Source organism: Lathyrus oleraceus, chromosome 7 (assembly GCF_024323335.1).
Source record: "Lathyrus oleraceus cultivar Zhongwan6 chromosome 7, CAAS_Psat_ZW6_1.0, whole genome shotgun sequence".
NCBI lineage: Eukaryota > Viridiplantae > Streptophyta > Magnoliopsida > Fabales > Fabaceae > Lathyrus > Lathyrus oleraceus.
The window spans coordinates 463,940,153-463,952,762 of record NC_066585.1 but is presented as its reverse complement, the minus strand read 5'-3'; the positions used below and the strand labels follow the sequence as shown (position 1 = coordinate 463,952,762).

Genomic DNA, 12,610 nt, shown 5'->3' with positions numbered 1-12,610 from the left:
AAAATTTAATTAGACGGGATTTAATAATAATCGGTGTAAACTTCTTTTCTCAAATAATCTTTTTGGCTGTGGTTTTTAATTTAAATCTAATTAACTTTGTTACGAGAGTGAGAAGCTATTTAATACGGGTTTTCCACGAGAGTGGGAAATTAACTAAGGTTAGAACCGACAATCGCGAGAGCGTGAGGATCGAACTGGATAGTAAAAACTAGGCATTGATTTTAAAAACAGCGAGAGCACTTTAAAAGAAATTAGAACTTATTTATTCTCAAAAAGTATTTTTAACTTCAAATGGGACAGCGAGAGCGTACACTATGACTTAAAAGTATAGTCCGAGTCAACAATCATGAGAGTGTGAGATAAATCCTTTTAAATGAGTATTTTCTACTAAAAGATATTTGGTAATTAAAATTACACCGGTGACTTATCGAAACCCTGATGATTAATGTGTTGCATACTGATATCCCTATATTAATATTCTCTCAAAAACTTAATTTCCTTTAGATTTAATTTTTGTTCAACCAAACCTCTAAAAATCATCTCCTTGGCTAAACATAGTAACATCGATAACATTAGTTTGACCATCGGTCCCTGTGGGTTCGATATCTTTTAAAACTAAAACAACTGGACTGTGCACTTACAGTCAAGTACCCGATAGACTATATTTTATATACAGTCACGAGACGTATCACCTTCTTTCTTTGCAGCTATTGATCTCTGAGCCGTTGAGACTTCCTTAGATTTCTATTTTTCTTTCTTTGCCTGCTTCTTCATCAAATTGCGTATCTCCTTTTCAAATTCTCTCTTTTCAGTCTTGAATGGCTTTGCTTTGCCCATATTTTTTCCTTCAAGGAAAAACTCTTCAAGAGGAAAGTGATATGGTTAATACAATAACATATGCTTTTATAGAGAAGCATTTGTGTAAAACTTCATCAGTCTTCAAGACTATGTTCCTTGAGTCTTGTTCTTTCTCTCCTTTTTTCAAGTCTTGCCTCCTATGCTATGTAGACAAAATCTAGCTTTGACTATCTTGGAAATTGTGGAAAATATGCTTATCTAACACTAGTTAATCAAGTTTTATCTTAAAATTTTCTTTTCTTTAGTATCTTCTCTCTCTCTCTCTCTCTCTCTCTCTCTCTCTCTCTCTCTCTCTCTCTCTCTCTCTCTCTCTCTCTCTCTCTCTCTCTCTCTCTCTCTCTCTCTCTCTCTCTCTCTCTCTCTCTCTCTCTCTCTCTCTCTCTCTCTCTCTCTCTCTCTCTATATATATATATATATATATATATATATATATATATATATATATATATATATATATATATATATATATATATATATATATATATATATATATATATATATATATATATATATATATATATATATATATATATATATATATATATATATATATATATATATATATATATTATATATATATATATATATATATATATATATATATATATATATATATATATATATATATATATATATATATATATATATATCCTGTTTTAATTAACTTTTTTTTATGACAAAAGGGGGAGAAAATCATGGAAGTATTTTAAGAGGATAAAAGAATTTTGAATGCTTTTAAATATACTCGAACCTTTATCAGAACTCTTTTTGTGTTTAAATCTGAAGATTATGTCCTGCTACTATCAAGATAAGTTTAAATAACTTGGATATGACTTATGGGGGAGCTTACAAAACTCAACCTTTGAGCTATTAGACTCAGGGGGGCTTACAAACCTCAGACCCAAATATTATCTAGTTAGTTAAATAGACCAACCATTATTCTTAAATACCTTTGTTTGTCATCATAAAAAATGAGGAGATTGTTGGAACAAAATTGTTCACATCCATTGGGTTTTGATGATGATAAAGTAGTTAAAGAACAATTTGGTATACTAATATATGTTCAAGTGTGCAGGATCATAAGCTTAAAAATCAACTTAGAACTGACCTTGATAAAAGCATATGAAGAGAAGCTAAATGACTATTATTCGAAAGAATCAGAATCTGATGACTCAGAACATGGTATCTCAGCTTTTGGCGACAACTCAAATTCTGAATACCTAAGCTAAAGGTACTCTGCTTTTGATCCATACTCTGTCTCCAAAGCAGATCGATCTTGTCTAAACCATATTATGGAAAAAGTCAACTAGAGTCTCTTAGTGTAAGGCTCGAGGAAAGTTGACATGACCTCTTAAGTATGCCCCAACATCTTGGTATATACCTAGTATGAGAAAGACACGGTGGATACAATTATTACACAAAGGATGAAGATATTAATAGGAATTATTTCTAACGTCTCTCTTGGAACTACTTCTCAATAAATATCAGTTGTGCAAGTTACCTTCCAACATCTCTTTTTCCGCCTCTATAAAAGGAGTTAAAGATTTGAAGAAAGTCAACTAACCATCTAACAAGAACAACACTAAGCACAACTTTGAGCTAAAGTTTTATAACTGTTTACTGCATAAGTTCTTGAGATTTCTTATCTTTGTATACCTTAGAAATATAAAGTGTTTAAGAATCTTTGTGTGTGTTGTATCACTTTTATACTTCTGATTTTACATCAAGTATAATTATTACCTATTCTCCTAAACTATTTGTTTAGAGTATATGAAGTCTCTGTTGGTTTGCTTGAGCAGTGGAACTCTCTTGCGAGTTTGCTTGAGCAGTGGAAGCCTCTTCCATGTGTGCTTGAGCATAAGTCTCTTTCTACTGTGATTGAGTAGTTGAAGTCTCTTTCTAGTTTGCTTGAGCAAAGTGTGATCTGTTTGATTATAGTGAAAATCTTTTATTGGACAAGGGGACTGGAATACTCTCTATTTGTGGGAGGAACCAATATAACTCTGTGCGTTGCTTTACTTCTTGCTTCTGAATATTATTCATTCCGCTGCTAACAACTCTTAAATCAGATTCTGAAGTTTGTTTTTCATAAGTGAAAAAGAACTCACATACATAATTCAACATCCCCCCCCCCTTCTTGTGTGTTTTTCTCACCTTCAACCCAACCACTTTTTGTATAAATCTTAGTACATTAAAAAGAAAAGAATATCCCTACTGTAAAGTTAACATCCAACTACTAACATATAATCTCAAATTCCCTAATAAAGCTTCGGCTGTTGGAAGAAATTTGGGAAGGAGATACATTTGCAGTAATTAAAACCTCCACTTCAGACAAGGTAAAGGGAATCAAAACCCCTAAATCTTGAACATTGAGAAAATGCATATGAAAATAGGGATTGGGCGAGTCAGGTAGGGTAGCCATGTTAACACGTTTCTCCTCAACGCACGTTTCCAAATAATATAATCCTCGTCGCCGAAGTTGGAAAGGCTTATGGGTCGTTGAAAGGAGACCACCATCTATTCACCAATGTATATGGTCTTGAAGTCTTCAACACTCGTGTATTTAACATCGTTATCTGCCATTAGTCCCTGGAAGTTTCCTAGGAAAAAATAGGAAGAAAGAGAGTCACTATCACTTGCAGAACTACTAGTGTTCTCATAACTCCCAAACACGTCTATTTTTAAGAGTCTATAGTCAACTAAATCATCTAATTATTCAGTATTTCTCATGTAACACATATACATTTCACACCATTCTCTAAATTTATAAGGCTATATCACCTTACCAATCTCATATAAATTCCTAATGATTTCCATTAAAGGGAAAAAAGGAAGGAAAAGTAAAGCCTATACCCATGGATAAAGAATTGAAAGTTGAATTTGGTGAAATTGTGAAGCAAGTTCGCTCTGAGCTTAATGAAGATTTAGATGAAAGCTTTGAAGGAGAAAGTATTCTAAAATGTGGACAAAGATGTTTAAACTCCTTTTGTAGGCCTAGAGGTAATAAGTAAGCTTTCATTATGTACATCATGAATTGAAAAAATGTTCCCCATGTCTTTGACACATACATGGAACTCATGCCAATTTTGCTTCCCAAAACAAACCCATCATTAACGCGGGTTTAACTATGGCAACTATGGCGCTTGAGGACTCACATCAAGTGACACTTGAAAGACTCACCCCAGATTCTACTTGAGGGACTCGCCTTAAGTTCTACTAGGGGACTCACTCCAAGTTCTGCTTCAGGGACTCGCCCCCAAGTTCAACTTAAAGGACTTTCCCTAAGAATGATTTTAACTGCTCTTTGGGTATTCAAAACGTGAAGATTAGAGGCGATCGAACTAAACCACTTTGTCCTTTATTAGCCCCCGTACTTGATGAATTGTGTATCGATATAATTGTATTAGGTCTAATCATCAAGTTGACTTCACCCTCAAGTTCAATTTTTCATCTCCGCATTTTGATAAAACTCTCAATCTCCTTTTTTTTACTTCGTGATAGACCAATTCTTATCTTCTTTAACTCCATCATCATATCAATAATAAAAATCATTTGATGTCTATGTAAGACCCTGCTTAAAAGAATAATAGTTTAGAATACTTCATCCATTCCTTATCATATGCAATTTTTGTTTTTTTTAGATTTATTTAATAATTGATGTATTTGATTTATATATAAATTAATTACATTAGTTATTCAATAAACCTAAAATGTCCAAATAAAATAAAGGAAATATGTGTTAAGCCATGTGTAAAAAAGGGGAGGAGATTGTCTCCTGGGACATTCATCTCCAGTTAAATCACATCCCTTCATTTCTACATTTAAGTCCAATGAAAACAACTTTTAAAAAATCAATGATGAGAAACTCTACTTTATTTTCTCCATACAATCCTAATCCGTAAAAAAGTCATACCATGTCTGTTTAAAGTTTAACTAAAATAAGAAATTTCCAAAATTTAAGAGTTTAGGTAGTAGAAGAAGAGTTCACCTAAATAGTTGACATACACGTAATTGGTTTCCAAAATTAACAACGCTGATGGCTTTTTAAAGTACAAATGATATTAATGGTGGAATCCTAATTTGAAGGGTAATAAGAAGATTTCTTTTTAAAGAACCCTAAGTTTGTTCAATAATAAAAATTGGAATGTGAAGGTAAGTGAAGAACACAAAAGCACATAAAGTTGTACAGCATGAGTAGTAAGGCACATCCACACATGCTCATTGAATAAACAAAATGAAGGAAAGTTGTACAAAAAATAAAGAAAACTTTTCCTCCTTCCTCCTTTATTAAATCTATTCCTTTTTGGAATCCAACATTATACATGATCTCTTACTTATTTCTTACCAAAGCGTTATGATTGCATTACAGTGCTGGTGTTTATTTCCATGGTGAAACAAGTATTGAGAAAAAATGCACAGTAATAGAAAACAATTTACTCATACTATTAACAGTTAAATTGATTGATATATGAGACTGGTTGTTTATCATATTGTGCATTTTTAATAGAAATACTTGCTTCTGTTAAGGAAAACTACTAAGATCCTGCTATAATATTATACTCTAGCTTGTGAAGACATGTTACTTTTAGACTCTACCAACAGGAGAAACTGGTGGATTAGAAACATAACTTGTAGGAATATCCTCTAATTTACCAAAAGCCTTTAGTTCATCGGTTTGCGACTTTCTTGAACCAGAAAGCTCACATGGCATCTTGCTATCGACTAATGCAATGCAAATGGCGAATGCTTGCAAAAGTGAGAGCGACGAGTCAAAGGCTACAGAACTCATACCATTTTCTAAGGGGGTTAAGCTGAATGCTGGGCGCGGGTCTTGTTTGTTCCCCTGTGGTTAGTAAGAAAAGAGATCCATGCATCAAAATTACTAATCTTAGTAATATGTAGTAACGTATGCAAAATAAGTTTCGTGGAAAAAATGTACCTGAACAAAAAGATCGAATTGATAATCTGCAAAATAAGGTTTGGATGACCGTGGTTTTCTACTGGCTTGATTTTCATTAGCAAGAATTTTAAGTTTGCAAGCCAAATCCCAACCGCCGCAGTCACATGATCCACCGGATTTCCAGCGTTCAAGTAGTGATGAAGGTCCACCTTTACTTGGAAAACTATGAACCCCGCCTGGGAGCACAACCGTTGCGCGGACGGCGTCATGACTATCACTGTGGCAACTGCTATGATGTTGACTGTTAATGAAACTGATAGCCTTAGGTATTTTGATGGCAATAGCAGCAAGTTCGTCATTTGGCTGATAGTCGGCGTCTTGAGCATCCCCTTGCCCGAGCTTTACAGAAAACAAAACAAACTCTTTCATGGTAGAGGAGTCCATACAATTCTGGCTGGTTAAATCATAATAGTGCATATCAGAAGCCTTCATTTGAGCCACGACATGGGGAAGGTAATCAGGTTCTTTGCTTCTGCCTGCTTTACTCATCCAACTTCCATTCTTCTTCTTAACCTCGCTAAAGGTTAAAAAGGTATAGATGCGATTGCATTCGTCTTTTCCAGAGCTGCCTAAGTTCTTCACTTTGGCTGCAAGAATGTTGCCGTCAATTTGGTTAACAGCAAATGTAAAAAGGGGCAGACCATTCTTCACAGCAATTCTCAGAAGAGCTTGAGTCGTTGATGGACCGTGCTTCTTGTCCTTTGAAGAATCAATGGTCTTAACTGCGCTACAACCGGCCCTATGGTCCCTATCCACTTCTTTGATTGGATGTAGAGTTGAAAATCTCCCATTCGCTGACCTATAATTCTTATTTATTGACAATGAATCCTTCTGAGATGAGTCCAAGGAGTGACTGAACTTAGCTGTCTTTGGTTTCAGCAGTGGATCCAGTAACCTCCGTAAAGGGCTTGACTTGCTTCTAGCAGCATCACCAGGTTTATCATTTCCTGAAATGTTTAAGTTCTCACAACCTCTTACATTGTCTGAACTATATTCAGCAGCTGTTATAGAGTTCTGATGCGGCACGTAACCGGTCTCTTTACAAGCAGAACCTCTACTTGTATAGCCGGTGCTTAATTGACGAAAAGGTGAAGAGCTTCTTGACTTTCCAGATGTTACTTTTTGGTCAAATTCATGGAGAGGCGCATTCGCAGATGATGTTTTGGCCATGGTTTGTTTCCTTTCCTCGGCTTTTCTAGATTTGGGTGGGCTTATTTCTACTCTGACGGATAAAGGTGACGAGGGAGTCGAAGCTGGCGATGAAAAAGTAGAAGCAGGAAGCTTGAAACTTTCCATATCTGTGGAACTGCAAGCAGAACCTTTATCTTGAGAATCATTACAGCTAAGTTCATCTGGAAGGTCACCGGAATGCGAAATATCGTGATTTAGTTCTTTACGAAAGAATTCCTTAGGCTGTTCTGAAAAGCTCAATCGAGTATGATATTCTGACTTCTGAGCTAAGAATGATAGTGAATGATCGTTTGACTTCGTAGGCAAATTATGAACAGCCGGCTCTCTTTTTCTTAGCATACCTTGCGAAACATTATCAATATTTGGTTCATTCAATTTCTCTACTCTTTTTCCCATTCCACCATCTCTAGTGCGAATTTCTAGCATAGAAACATTATCAATATTTGGTTCATTCAATTTCTCTACTCTTTTTCCCATTCCACCATCTCTAGTGCGAATTTCTAGCATAGCACTTGATGCCGCTTTATGCAATTGCTCATTTCGTATGATGCCACTTTCCTTATCAATATGCTGATCAAAAGATTCCCTGTTGAATTCTTTTAGTCTTCTGTTAGTACGGTCCTTCGTGTTAATATTACCGATGCTACCTCTAAAATCCTGACAGTGCCCAATACTTCTTCTAGAGAATTTGACAGCTTGAGAATGGTCTTGAATCGAAGACGCCATAAAGTGAGATTTCAGCGACTGACGCAATATTGTCCCTTGCTCTTTGCTAGAATGACCAGATAACCCATCTTTTGAAACGGAAGAGGAATCATTGTTTGATGACGAACTCCTGCTATTTCTATGTGATGCATGTTTACGGCTGTTCTTCCATTGTTCTAGACGGTTCCAATCAAGAACGCCGACATTTAAAACTTTCTCGCGACTTTCTTCTCTTCCCCTTTGTAAATAACCCGGCAAATTGGACATGTACTTAACCATCTCATCTTCATATTCCCTTCCATAATTCCCGTGCTTGCGGTGACTCCGGTAAGATTTTACCACTATATCTTCCTCATTTTCGTGAATTTCATGATGATAATCAGCAGCATATGGCCTAGATGACCTCCCCGTCGTTCTCTCGCCGTAAACCTTTCTGCTCATGGTGATAAACGGTTTCCTGAATTTTACTTCAGATCTGACAACAATCCATCAATTTTGCAAACCAAATAACCACCTTGCAATCCAAAACATACTACAACTTATTTTTCATCTAAAAACCTGGATTATAAGTAAAAAGTCAAAACTTTTAAAAACAAAGATTTCAACAAGCTAAATGAATTATTGCTTATTGTGAAAGAGAAATACATTCCAAACTAATAAGTAACATCATAAACTCATAACAGAATGAAAAAAACAAGATTGATGGAAAGGGACATAAAATTTATAAGCTAACAAAGCAAGTAAGGTCCAAAGAAAGATTCTTGAAATTTTCCAGTTTGTGAATAAGTGTAAATTAAGCTGTAAAGGTCGTAGGGTCGCAATTCACATCAACACAAAAACTTTAATATGAAACCACGTGACTGAAGAGGACATAGCAAGATGAGAAAAACCAGAGAAATGAGCGATGCAAGTTCGAATCTGCAACATCCCCACTGATTGCAGAATGCCTGTTCGAACCCGAGACATCTCACTGACCACTGATAATGCGTGTTCGAACCCGAGACATCCCACTGAGGGCAGAAATGCGAGTTTGAATCTGCTACGTCACATTTTACCAGTAACAGACAAGGGTATAATGGTCCATGCAAATGATATAAACTCAATTTTAAAAAATATATAAAAGATAAGGTACAGATACCCGTCCTCTTCGGGACCAAGATTTCCAGCTATTTCATTATAATTTTGAAAATCAAATTATTGAACTGTCTCTCCACTTGCAAGAAAAAATAAACAATAAAACTGCACATGTGAAAAAATTAAAACAGCTTAAAAATAAAATCACTTTTCATCTCTTCTTTCTGGGTAACCAAACATTACCAAATTAGAAAAGTGATCAAATTCTGGAAACAAGTCACAAGAACAGAAAAGCATAATGAAAATGCATACCAGAGAAAGAGTGGAGTGAAGGATTGAGCGGTGTCGGTGGTGAAAAAGAGTGTGGGATGAAGGGAGAGAAAAAGAAGATAAAAATAATGTGGTGAATATACGAAAGAGTAAAAGTTGAGATCAGAGGCAAAAGTCTTTGAGAGTAGATTGTAGCACCTGAAACAAGACACATGGCTACAAAAACGCGTACACACCTAAACTGTGATTTATAGTGCGTAAAAGTATAGAGACAATGGAGGAGCTGAGGTGAAAGGGAGTGATTTGTTTTTTTGTGTGGGGTTGTAAGTGCACGCCACTCCTACAACTACTACCTTAGGCATTACATAACATTTACTAACAACATGGTTGTAGATTTATGACTTATTTACCTAATTTATAGATTTTTATTAAATAAAAGTGGACACTCCGAATGCGTACCCTTGACAATCTAATGTCTCGTTTTAGCACGCTTTTAGTATTATGGAATAAAGTGTGGATATTATTATTTGAAGAAAATATTTTGAGGGAAAAAAATGATATTTAATAAAATTACAAGTATATTTAATATAAAATTATATATTAATAAAAAGTTATCTTATTAAATTAACTCATTTAATAGTTAATAGCTGTGTAAAAAATATGAATGTTGAAATTCAAATCGATCCAAATAAAACCTTTAAACCGTTTAAAAAATATAAATAATCACAAGAATTAAATTTTATTGAATGTGTTTGAATATGGTTTTGTAAAAATTGCATTCATATTGGATATTTTCAAATTTTATTGAATGTGTTTGAATATGGTTTTATATATATTTTTTATTAATGTGACATGTTTTGTTAATTTATTATTTTAATGATATTTATTTTTTAATATTAATTATTTATTTAGTTTTATTTATATATTTTTATTATTTTGTTTATTTCATTCTTTTTAATATACTATATATCATATAAATTTATTATTTAGTATTTTAATAAAAATATAGTTTATAATTTAAATATTTAAAAATTAATCCAAATTAAATTATTTAAAATTGAATGGAATTAATAATCAATTATTTAAAATTGAATGGAATTAATAATCAATTATGTCAATATCAAAATTTAACATACATCTTTCAATCACAGAAAAGAAAAGGATTTCATACTTTTTTTACAACCATATAAATTTCTAAATTTTATCAATCAATTATAATTTTTCTTTCAACCACACTTCGTCATCATCACGTCGTCTCTTTTAATATAGTCACAATAATCAACATAATATTGATTATGGTTCAAATCAATATTATTTGTTGGTGTCAATTAAGACTTATTTGTTGTAGTTCAACTCAAATTCTTTTTTTTAATAAAGTATATTGTATTATTTATTTTTATATTCTATTTTATTTAATTTAGATATTTTTAATTATTTAAACTTTATTTTAATTATTATATTTTATTATTTTAATTTTGATTTCAAAATATTTTATTTTATTTTATTATAATTTTTTAATTTGATCAAATTTTACTTAAATGAATGTTGAAATGAAATGTAGAATCATATTATGTTATTATATGTATTATCATTATTGTTATATTAACTTTATAATAGATTTTTAAAAATTTCATTTTATTAAATTATTTGTTATATATCTATGAAATTTAATATTATATTATTAATTAACAATTCGATTATAGGTTTAATCGATTTAATCAATTAAACATTAATTATGATGTCTCTTTTTGAATTAAGTGGGAGTTGTGACGGCTGACGTGGAAAAATTAAGTCCTGATTAAGGGGGAGCGGTTTATTATCCAAAGGCTAAAAATGATGGACAAATGATCAGACGGTGATGGCGACATCACGTAGAGAAAAAATCGGTGACGATAAAGAGGAATAGGATAGATAGTGTGTGATCCCATGTCCCACGTGAACTATTATTTTAATATTCTTTACTATTGGATTTGATTCTCTTTCTATGAGAAAGTGTTGATTCAAATGTGGGCCCATTCGTCAACGGGATTCAGTGGGTGGGCTTCACGTGGACCCACTTCTTTTTCCTCTGGGCTTGAGCCGGGCTATGAGAGAAATTGTAGTTTTTCTTTTCTTTAATTAATATGATTAATTAGTAATTTATATTTGTTTTTATAATTTTTTATTTGCATGTTTTTGTGGTTGATTTCTTTGGATTCTTCTGTTCTCTAACGTTTGGCGTAGGGCATTATTTAATTTGGACGTTAATAGCTTCAAGCCGGTTGCAATAGCAAGCATCTAATTTCTATATATAGTTTAAAACAAATACTAATACTATATTTTGGTGTGACATGACTGAAAGCCACACTTTGGACAAAAGTTTTACTTTAAGAATTTGTGTATTGCGTTTGTTTGGTTTGGGAAGTTTGAGTTTACCAAATTTTGGAACTAAATGCATAGCCAGCTTTTCCATTTCCATATGTGTTAATGCAAATCAACATCTCCTATAAACAAATTCCACTTGCTGCAGACCACTTGTTATGTTAAATGTTGCTAAATGTATAAATTTTTATTTATCTTGTAAAATATAAAATTATCTCCTAAAACTAAATCATGTATAATGTGAGGCTCTTAGATTATTATTATTATTATTATTATTATTATTATTATTATTATTATTATTATTATTATTATTATTATTATTATTATTATTATTTATAATGATATATTTGAAAAAGTTCACAAGGGGCGACAGTTTGGTATCGCTCACGCCCGAGAGACGCCGTCCACGACCTATATTACTCACTCAGAGTGGGGGACGTGGAAAGTGTCGTGTCATGGTCATAAGTGAAAGGGTATGGGAAATAATGTAACACCCTGAGTTCAATTATTTGATTTAATCAAATTATTTAAGATTTTATTCGAATTGATTGTCCTATTAAATTGTTTATGATGTAATTGTGGGATAAATGTCCTTGAAATAGAGGTATAGGGAGAGTATGAGCTAGGTATTGGTGTTTAGAATTATTATGAGTCTTAATGAATTTTTAGAATAATATTTATATTTATTTAATAATTAAAATAATGAGGAAAATTAGATGTATAGAAGAATTGGGGGCAAGGTTGGGAATAAGGAAGATATGGAGGATAGAATGGGGAATACAATGGTAAGTTGGAGGGTATTATAGGAAGAGTCTATTTTGGAAGGAAATAAGTCTTAGAACAAAATAAAGAATTGGGAGCCTAGAGAGTCATAACGTATTTTTGGGAGTTGGATCAAAAGAGGCAAAGAGGAAGAGCAAAGGTTTAAGGTTGAAAAACTCTAGGAAATCAAATGGGCTTTTGGATGGAAATCAGGTATGGGGAGATGTGCTTCTTTAATGGGTGTTAGAACATATTGGATAGACGGAGGAACCCTTAAGCTCCTTAGAATTGGATATTGTAGATCTAAATTCTGATGTTGTGTTATCACTTTTGATTGTATGGTGAATTATGGTGAAATTTGTGTAATATATGCGTGAATATGCTATTTTGATGTTGTTGATCATGATATGCCATTGATTGATGTTTTGA

General features: G+C 32.9%; 1 protein-coding gene across 5 annotated transcripts; it reads right to left on the bottom strand.

Annotated features, from left to right (window-relative positions):
- Nucleotides 1-5,051: 5,051 nt before the first annotated feature.
- Nucleotides 5,052-9,417, bottom strand: LOC127101063 (uncharacterized). 5 transcript variants are annotated; one of them, XM_051038379.1, is made up of 3 exons: nucleotides 9,257-9,417; nucleotides 5,798-8,272; nucleotides 5,052-5,701 (listed from the first exon to the last, which is right to left on the bottom strand). In XM_051038379.1, exons 2-3 carry the CDS (start codon nucleotides 8,153-8,155, stop codon nucleotides 5,444-5,446), a joined length of 2,616 nt encoding a protein of 871 aa, XP_050894336.1. In that variant the 5' UTR covers nucleotides 8,156-8,272; nucleotides 9,257-9,417; the 3' UTR covers nucleotides 5,052-5,443. The 5 variants fall into 5 exon arrangements, with proteins under 5 accessions (XP_050894336.1, XP_050894335.1, XP_050894339.1 ...); XM_051038378.1 differs by having other exon boundaries at nucleotides 9,101-9,412; XM_051038382.1 differs by having other exon boundaries at nucleotides 5,798-8,228; nucleotides 9,101-9,412.
- Nucleotides 9,418-12,610: the final 3,193 nt, after the last annotated feature.